The sequence below is a fragment of the Meriones unguiculatus genome, chromosome 9, assembly GCF_030254825.1.
Source record: "Meriones unguiculatus strain TT.TT164.6M chromosome 9, Bangor_MerUng_6.1, whole genome shotgun sequence".
Classification (NCBI taxonomy): Eukaryota; Metazoa; Chordata; class Mammalia; order Rodentia; family Muridae; genus Meriones; species Meriones unguiculatus.
The window spans coordinates 50,756,523-50,765,972 of record NC_083357.1 but is presented as its reverse complement, the minus strand read 5'-3'; the positions used below and the strand labels follow the sequence as shown (position 1 = coordinate 50,765,972).

At 47.4% G+C, this 9,450-nt stretch overlaps 1 protein-coding gene across 1 annotated transcript; it reads right to left on the bottom strand.

Moving 5' to 3' along the window:
- Positions 1 to 5,380: 5,380 nt before the first annotated feature.
- On the bottom strand, positions 5,381 to 8,583 carry LOC110544703 (mast cell protease 2-like). Its single transcript, XM_060391723.1, has 5 exons — positions 8,379 to 8,583; positions 7,594 to 7,744; positions 6,464 to 6,599; positions 6,025 to 6,279; positions 5,381 to 5,707 (listed from the first exon to the last, which is right to left on the bottom strand). Exons 1-5 carry the CDS (start codon positions 8,434 to 8,436, stop codon positions 5,564 to 5,566), a joined length of 744 nt encoding a protein of 247 aa, XP_060247706.1. The 5' UTR covers positions 8,437 to 8,583; the 3' UTR covers positions 5,381 to 5,563.
- Between the last annotated feature and the right edge of the window lie 867 nt (positions 8,584 to 9,450).

The window sequence follows — 9,450 nt, the reverse complement described above, 5'->3', positions numbered from 1 at the left end:
AGAGGAAATGTGCTGAATTGACAATTAGAGTTCATTCTTCCCTCACAACTATTCTATGAGGCTTGGAATCAAGGGCGCCGAATAGAACCGAGCCTTTTAGCTGGCAGAACTTGTACCTTCCCATCTCTGCAGCCTCAAGTCCTTCTAGCTTGGAGGTGAGCCTGTGTCTTTGGCCCCTCTGCTTTAAATCTACCTCTGAGGGTTTGCACCTGCATCTCTCCTCTTAGGAGAGAAGAAAGGGCACTTTGGCCAAGGATATGCAAATAGATTTGGGTGGCATGGAGTGGGCTGAATCAGGACCATTGTGTTCATTGATCAGCTCAATCTGCTTTCTCAGTTCATGCAGTTCCCATGTTCCTAAACATTTATGAACATCCCTGGCCACCGCTGTCTTTGCTAAGGACCAAAGAACTCCCATGCACAGCAGCAGTTGGTAAGAAAAACTAGAAACCCAGCACAATGGAAACTCCCAGGAATCTGCAAGGGTGACCCTAGCTAAGACTCCTGGCAATGGGGGATGTGGAGCCTGAACCAGCCATCTGTAACCAGTGGAGGGACCGGGACAGCAACCCAGCCACAAAACCTTCCACCTGCAATCTGTCTTGCTTACAAGATGTGCTGGAGTAGAGGTGGCGCAGAAATTATGGGAGTGGCCAACTGGTCCAGCTTGAGGCCCATGCCATCACAAGGTACCCACCCCGGCACTGCCTGGAGGGCCAGGAACCAGAGGCTGGATAGCCCAGAGACCATAATAGAACCATACATGACTGGAAAAAAAAAGTCATGAAATGATTCCCAATGCTATTCGCTACACTCATAGATCGGTGCCTAGCCCAATTGTCATCAGAGAGGCTTCATACAGCAACTGATGGGAACAGAGGCAGAGACCCACAGCCAAATTTTAGGTGGAGCTTGGGGAATCCTGTGAAAGATGGGGAAGAATGATAGTAGGAGCCAGACAAGAACACCACAAGAAAACCCACAGAATCCACTAGCCTGGGCTCCTGGGGCTCACAGAGGCTGAACCCCCAACCAGGGAGCCTGCATGGGACTGACGCAGGCCCTCTGCACATATGTTACAGTTATGTAGCTTGGTCTCCTTGTGGGACTCATAGGTCAACTGACAAGACAGAGATGTCATTGAATAGATGCCCTGAGCCTATAAGTGCAGCTCCCCTCAGAGGCAAAGGAGGTTTCTCCAAAGGCGGCCCCTCCACACCTGCTTCAGCACGGAAGATGCCCACAGCTCACTCGTCAGAATCTACCCAGGAGTTTTCTGAGCCATCTCTCCTTGCTGCTTTCAATAACAGTGGCCTTCAGTTGCCAGGGTCTGGGGCCCATCATGTCTAAGGAAGGCAGAACAAGGCCCACAGGACACTTACTACTTCTTGCTTTCCTCACTGGCTCTTGCTGTAGAAAACTGGCCCCCATACAAAGTTCCCCAAACTGGGGAACTTCCCCAGTTTCCCCAGTTCCCCTGCCCTACAGGTCCTCTATTTCCTGCTCACTCCCCAACAGTTCCAGGGGAGCCCGCCCTGGAAAGTGTGTCTCTTCCAGAAAACACTCTTTCTCCAAGCCTCTTCTCCCCTCAAAGCTGACTCAGGCCCAAGGTCCACCTTCAGGCCCAAGGGCAGGTATCTCCCTGCTGTTCTCTTGATTAAAAACTGATCCTGTCCAAAACCACAAGTAGCCCAGAAAGTGGGGATGGGAAGAGTCCCATGTCATTCCCAGTGGGGACTTCCAGCCCTTTCTCAAAAAGTGTTCATCTCTGAAGCTGTCACTGTCTCTGCTTGCCCTTCGTCTTTGTTGTTGCTGCTGGTTGTTGTTGTGCTGCTGTTTTGTTTTTGAAGCGCAGTCTCATGTAGCTCAGGCTAGCCTCAAACTCAGAACGTAGCTAAGAATGACCTTGAAAATCTAATCGTTTTGCCTCTACCTCCCAAACGCAGAGACTATAGCACTGTAGATTAAGCCTAGAGCTAAGTAACTTATTTCAAATCCTTACAGGGTGATAAGGACTTAAATAGTCCAAGAACATTATCAGCTGAAGCTGAAAAGGAATTGGCTCTGGTAGAAAGGAAATTACAAGATGCATGTATAGACTGTATTGATCCAAAGAGGGCCTGTATTTTGGTTATTTTGCCCTCCACTCATTCTCCCACAGGAATTCTTATGCAGAGGGAGGACTGTATTTTAGAATGGATATTTTTGGCTCACAAACAAAATAAAAAACTAAAAACCTATATAGAAAAGGTTTCTGAATTGATCCTAAAAGGAAAAATGAGACTTTGTCAACTGGCTGGAATAGATCCAGCTGAAATTGTGGTGCCCTTTACCAATGCTGAGATTGTGTCATCATGGGCAGACAACAAATATTGGCAAAGAGCTTGTTGTGAATTTTTGGGAGAAATCAACAACAGATACCCAAAAAGCAAGCAACTTCAGTTTATAAAAAGAACCAATTGGATTCTCCCTCATATAGTAAAAGGAACTCCAATTTCTGGAGCTCCCACATTTTATACAGATGCCAATAAATCAAAAAGGGCAGGTTATAAGTCAGAAAATCTGAATAAAGTGGTGGAGAGTCCTTATGATTCAGTTCAAAAATCAGAATTACATGCAATTCTCTTGGTGTTATCAGATTTTCAGGAATCTCTTAATATAGTCACTGACTCTCAATATGCAGAAAGAGTTGTTCTGCATATAGAAACTGCTGATCTAATTCAGGGTAATTCAGACTTCACTTCACTGTTTTCTCAGTTACAACAAGTAATCAGAAATAGAAATAATCCATTGTATATAACACATGTCAGATCTCATACAGGTTTACCAGGTCCTCTGGCACAAAGCAATAATGAAATTGATCAGCTATTGATGGAAATGTGTTAGAGGCCTCAGAATTTCATAAAAAAACACCATGTTAACAGCAAAGGTTTAAAAAGAGAGTTTTCTATCACTTGGAAAGAAGCCAAAGAAATTGTGAGAAAATGCCCCACTTGTTCTCTATATAGCCAAACTCCACTATCTGCAGGAAGTAACCCTGAAGGTAACCAAAGAAATGAAATTTGGCAAATGGACGTGCTTTATCTTACAGTTTGGTAAACTGAAATATGTGCACCATACTATAGACACTTATTCAGGGTTTCACTGGGCAACAGCCTTCAGCTCTGAAAAGGCTGATTCAGACATTATGCATTATTAGAAGTGATGGCAATTATGGGCATACCTAAACAAATTAAGACTGATAATGCTACAGCATATGTCTCTAATAAAATGGAAGGATTTTTTACATATTACAAGATAAAGCATGTCACAGGTATACCTCACAATCCTACTGGTCAAGCAGTCATTGAAAGATCCAATTGTACTTTAAGGGACACGCTTAACAAACAGAGAGGGGTATTAAAAACCCTCCCTCAGAGATAGATTACATAATGCTTTATTGACCTTAAATTTCTTAAATGTTAATGAACAACAAACAACAGCTGTGGAGAGACACTGGGTTATAGAAAAAACTGCTGAGTTATTTCAGCCTATATATTTCAAAGATACCCTAACTTCACAGTGGAGAGTGGGGAATGTGTTAGGCTGGGGAAGAAAGAGGTTTTGCTTATGTTCATGCAGGAGAAGAGAAATTATGGGCTCCTTCAAAACTAACAAAAATCAGAAATGACAGTGGAAGACCACCTGAAGACCTTAGCCACTCAGAAGAGGAGAGCTAGGAGAGGAGAGCTGGAGGAGAGATCTTGGAGGACGTGGAGCATGAACCAGACCTAAGATTTCACGAAAAGCAAGTATAATGTGGGAAATCTAAATGTTAGGAAACTGAGGGCTTGGAGGTTTAGGAGGGAGTAAATATTGCCCAGCATTGTGTTCTAGGTTAACTAAAAACCCAGTCTCTGTGTGGTGATTTGGTTATACAGCTGTTTAAGATTAACAGCAAGCTTTACTAGAAGATAAACCCATAGTAAATATTAAAAACCTCTTACAACAACCCCACATCCTGTTTGCAACATCAAGTGCTCTCAGTGATTCTGAATTATTAAATAAAGAGTTGGCATAGGGTTAGTAGGTAAGCGAGGGGGTGGGGGATAGCTCAATGGCTAAGAGGGCTGGCTGTGGAAGTATGAGGACCTTAGTTCGAATCTCCAACACCCACATAAAAATAGGGTGTGGCTAAGTACGCTGGTAACCTCAGCACTATTCGACAAGAGGCTCTTTGGGGCTTGCTGGCCCACAGTGTAGCTCCAGGTTCCTTGAGGACCTCACCTCACAGGGTTCTGGTTGAGACTGACGGAGCAAACACTCTCTTCAAGCCTGCTCGTGTGTGCATAGGCACACACACCTGTGCACACATGTGCATATACCACATATTTTAAATGCGCACACACACAAAATGAGAGGGAGAGAGGTGAGAAAGAAAAAAAGATGAGAGAGAGAGAGGAGGAGAAAGAGTAAGATAAAGAATGGGTATCATTTCTTGTTTAAGCTGGGTATAATATAGATCTTGCCTTTCCAGGAAAACTTAGTTTTTCTTTGTTATTTCCCATCTCCCTGCCTGTTTCTGGGTATCTGTCTCTGCCTGTGTTAGGCCCAGCAAGAGCCTAAATATAAGAAGGTATGAAGAGAACTCAGGAAACTAATCATCCATCGATGCAAAAACGCAAGAGACTCTTTTTAACCATTGTACAATGGGGTCACCCCTGCTGGTCAGCTAGGAGTGGCACCGGGAGACAAAGAGCTTAGGTTTTTAAAAGACACAAGGTGGGAATCTCCTGGGGTTGACTTCTTGGCAAGTTAGGATTGGATGAAGTGTCTAACTTTTAAAATAATTGGTTAGTTCTGGTCACCCTTAGGTCCAGTCAGCCCTGTCGTAAATATCTGATCTTTAAGTCAGTTTGGAATTTCCTGCCATCCACAGTTAAATGTGGGGGGGTGATTAACTCATCCCATGTCTGTTCTGAGGAGTGGGGGTTACAGGCTTTGGATCAAAGGTCAGGAGAAGGATTGGGGCCATTTGGCTCAGTTTCCAAACAAAGCCCATCTCACCAGCGCCAGCCGGTGATTTTTTCTCCATTTAGTAGAGATCTCTGCTTGTTCTCTTCCTTATCTCTGCCCTCACAGATGGCTAATGTCAGGAACTTTTACATTCCTCGGTTCTCTGGAGAAGCACTAAGAGGCTTTAATTAACATGGGCCTAAAACTTGCAAATATAAGTTATAAGGCAATTAAAAGAAACATAGGTTACAAAGTTAGTCTGATTCTTTCACCTGCTCCTTCATACCAGCCCCCCTCAGACACCCTTCCTAATCTTAATTTATTTCAGCTGTGAATCAGGTTGCTGTGTGTAGGGAGATCAGCTAGCTGATCGAGGAGACACACATTGCAGTCTACAGTCTGGGTCTTTATTGAAGTTTATTGAGATGGTGACCTTTGGGAACCTTCTGTGACCTGTGAGAATGTTCTGGAAACTCAGGGAGCCAGGAACCAGAGACAGGCCAGAGCACACAGCACAGAAAACCTTCTTACTTCCAGATTTCCTCACAGGCTGGCCCAAGCTCCAGAGTTAATTCTCCCGCAGGATCTTGTTGATCCAGGGCCGGTAATGGGAGATTCTGGTGAAGACAGCAGGGGGCCTTGCATTCCGACGGACGTAGGAGGCGATGCCCTGGGCTATCCCAGCACACAGGAGGGGTCCTCCAGAGTCTCCCTGTTGGGTGGGGTCGAGGAGAGGAAACGGGTGAAGCGGAAGGAAGGAGCCTCTAACTGTACCCACCCCTATCAGCTGGCAGGCACTCTAGAGCCGGATGCCACATCTTGCTTTTTGTGGTGGAGCCCCCCACCTTCCTCTTGTCACCCCATGTTCTCTGCACAGCAGGACCCAGGATAGTGGTGGGAAGAGGGATTCTGTTTCCTCATGGTGATTCCTAAACACTGTGATTAACAGACAACCTTCTGCCCCGCCCCCTTCTAGACTCTGCTCCCAGCAGAGCCCGAGGTTTGTTTTTAAACCAGTAAGAGGGTCACCTTGTATACGTTTTGCATCTTCTTAGGATTGCCCACACACAGCTGGGAGTTGTGGTAAAAATTGGTGAAGTGTTTGCAGCCTTCAGCCTCCAGGAGTCTCATCTTCACCTCCTGCAGTGTGTCGGAGGTTGGTTCATTCACGTTGGTTTTGCCCCAGCCAACCGCCCGGCACACTCTCCCGGGTGGGATGAAGCTGAACTTGGCTGGGAGCGGGAGGGTTCCCACTGCTAGGGTTAGCTTGGCCTTCTCCTTCAACTGCGAAGGGAATGGGGTACTCTTAGGGATATGAGCTGGAAGGTGGGGATAGGTCATCAGGGAGGGAAAGGTCGAAGTATGGAGTCCAACAGGGGATAAGATGGGAGTGCTGTCCAGAGGCAGGGCAGGGAGAATTCAGGGCGCTGGGCACCTGAGGGAAAAGTCCAAGGAAGAAACTTGTTACCTTCAGTAACATGATGTCATGGACAACTGAATAGTCGTCATATTTTGGATGAGGGAATTGTTTTTCAACCTCAATCTTCTGCCACGTGTCTTCTTTAGCTGTTTTGTTATGGGCTCCTAGGAGCACGGTTATAGACCTGTTGTGAGGAAGGATGGGGGGGGGGCCTGAGGGTGTTGCAATTGTAGAGTGCTTGCCTAACACATACAAAGCTCTGGGCTTAATCTACAGTGCTATCGTCTCTGCGCTTGGGAGGTAGAGGCAAGAGAATTAGATTTTCAAGGTCATTCTTAGCGACGTTCCCAGTTTGAGGCTAGCCTGAGCTACATGAGACTGCGCTTCAAAAACAACCAGCAGCAACAACAAAGACGAAGGGCAAGCAGAGACAGTGACAGCTTCAGAGATGAACACTTTTTGAGAAAGGGCTGGAAGTCCCCACTGGGAATGACATGGGACTCTTCCCATCCCCACTTTCTGGGCTACTTGTGGTTTTGGACAGGATCAGTTTTTAATCAAGAGAACAGCAGGGAGATACCTGCCCTTGGGCCTGAAGGTGGACCTTGGGCCTGAGTCAGCTTTGAGGGGAGAAGAGGCTTGGAGAAAGAGTGTTTTCTGGAAGAGACACACTTTCCAGGGCGGGCTCCCCTGGAACTGTTGGGGAGTGAGCAGGAAATAGAGGACCTGTAGGGCAGGGGAACTGGGGAAACTGGGGAAGTTCCCCAGTTTGGGGAACTTTGTATGGGGGCCAGTTTTCTACAGCAAGAGCCAGTGAGGAAAGCAAGAAGTAGTAAGTGTCCTGTGGGCCTTGTTCTGCCTTCCTTAGACATGATGGGCCCCAGACCCTGGCAACTGAAGGCCACTGTTGTTGAAAGCAGCAAGGAGAGAGATGGCTCAGAAAACTCCTGGGTAGATTCTGACGAGTGAGCTGTGGGCATCTTCCGTGCTGAAGCAGGTGTGGAGGGGCCGCTTTTGGAGAACTTCCCTTGCCTCTCAGGGGAGCTGCACTTATAGGCTCAGGGCATCTATTCAATGACATCTCTCTCTTGTCAGTTGACCTAGGCTCAGGATCCCTCTTCAGGTTGCTACCCTGGTGGTTTCCCTCATATTTAGGGATGAACAGCGTCTTGTCTCACCTCCCCGAGCAGTGTGCGGCAGTCAGGACAAAGTTCCGTCTTATCAGGAATCCACTGCAGGTCGACAGGTAATTCTTGGAAGTGACAATTTCCAGATAGGCCATGTACGGGCGGGAGTGCGGCTTGCATTCTGTGCCTCCGATGATCTCCCCTAGAACAGAGGACCCCAGGTCCTGACGTAGGCATGGCTGCTCTCTCCAGAGAGTGCACAGCCGGGTTAAGGTTGAGAGAGGCTTCCCTTGATCTCCCTGTCCTAAAATCTGCCCACTGTCCACTCAGGTATCTCTGTCAGCTTTTCTCACCCACGACTCACTCTCCTCCGAGTACTTGTTTCTTTCTCAAGGCAGAGCAGCCAAGCCTGCCTTAGATTAGGCAGTTTCTACCTCGGTGTTTTTTACACTGTCCCTCCTCCGTGGCCCATCTGCCTTACTGCAGGATATGTTGTCTAGAGTCCTCCTGTCTGGCCCCCTGAGGCACAGAACCACAAAATCACAAGGTGCGCTCCGCCCTGTCCCTCAATGATGAAGAGGATGCACCTGTTTTCCTGGAGTCTCCCTCTTTCTCCCACTCGCTTTAGGATTCCCTCTCAGCCAACACAAGCTTCTGTGATCCTGGAGCTACCATGGCTTTAAAGACTGGGTGGGCATATTCCAAGAGGAGAGACTTCCCTTTGAGGCTCCTGAGGAGAGCTGTGAGACCCGTTTGAGAGTCTCAAATGTCCCACTCAACTTCTTCGTTTTAGTGGCTGACCTGCAGGTTTGAGAGGGAAGGACCCAGACACTCACCAGCTTTGGCCCTGGAACCCAGGAGAAAGAGGAGCAGATGGAGAGCAAGGAGATGCATCCTGTCAGAGGGCTGCTCGCGCCTGGTGCAGGCTTTATCTTTGGCTCTTTGGACTTATTAGTCCCAGCAGGCAGGGGAGTGGCAGAGCTGTCACCACAGGAACTGTGTGGTCATGGTTTCTTCTCTAAGTTGGCTCTCTTCATAACTGGACATCCCCCTGGAATAACACGGCTTTCCTAGGCGTGAAATGGAAGCCTGGACTCTTACAACTCGGGTGCTCGACGGGTCCTCAGCTGTGCTTCTGTGTGAGTTAGGAGTGTGGGGACATCTTACCTTTTCTAGTTACGGCAGCTCATTAAAGGTCCCTAGAAACTTGGGTTGATGATAACTTTTGCACTGAGCATCCAGGAGCACATAGGCTGTGGTCACTGTAGCCCACAGTAGGAAACGTGTTTTTCAGAAAGACTCAGTGTCCTTGTGTAAACATGTACACGAGCAGACATGTATAATATGCCATCTAAACAAAGTAGGGAGGATTAAAACATTAATCAGGAACAGGGATAAGAGGATGGGGGAGCCTATAGAGGGGTAAATGCTCCCCCCACATTGTCCACCGTGTTCTTGTGTCAGGGTGGGCTTGTGAGCACAGGGACCCATTTTTAGCGTCCATCAGCTGTGATGCTCTCAGCTGAGCCCACCCACATGTCTGATCCCCTCGAGAATAAGACACACACTTTCCAAAAACCTTCCCTCATTTAGGATTTTAGTACTGCTTGCTTCGTTCTCTGGGGCTGCCACATGAAATGCAGTGCCCAGTTACATCTGTATTCCAGGTGACCAAAACCAAAATACATCCTCAGTGTTGAGTGGGGCCTCTCCTGTCCACTTAAAGTTTGAATTTAACGTAAGCCCCGTGCTTTCATTTGCTAAAACTGAGGGCCCTCCTCTGACACTCCATCTCTAACAGGGCAGAGGAGGATCTGGGGCTGGGAAGTCTTGTCTGGTGTCTCTGGATCAGCAAGGCCAAGCCCCAGAGGCCTAGGCAAGGTTTTTCTCCTGTGTGGTTGAAAATGG

Bases quoted from the DNA above. Each gene is read 5' to 3' on its own strand.
- LOC110544703 (XM_060391723.1), bottom strand. From the start codon at position 8,436: ATGCATCTCCTTGCTCTCCATCTGCTCCTCTTTCTCCTGGGTTCCAGG. The intron at 7,745-8,378 runs GTGAGTGTCTGG...CCTCTGTTCTAG, and splicing joins GGGTTCCAGGGCCAAAGCTG to GGGAGATCATCGGAGGCACA. The intron at 6,280-6,463 runs GTAACAAGTTTC...TTCCCTTCGCAG, and splicing joins ATGACATCATGTTACTGAAG to TTGAAGGAGAAGGCCAAGCT.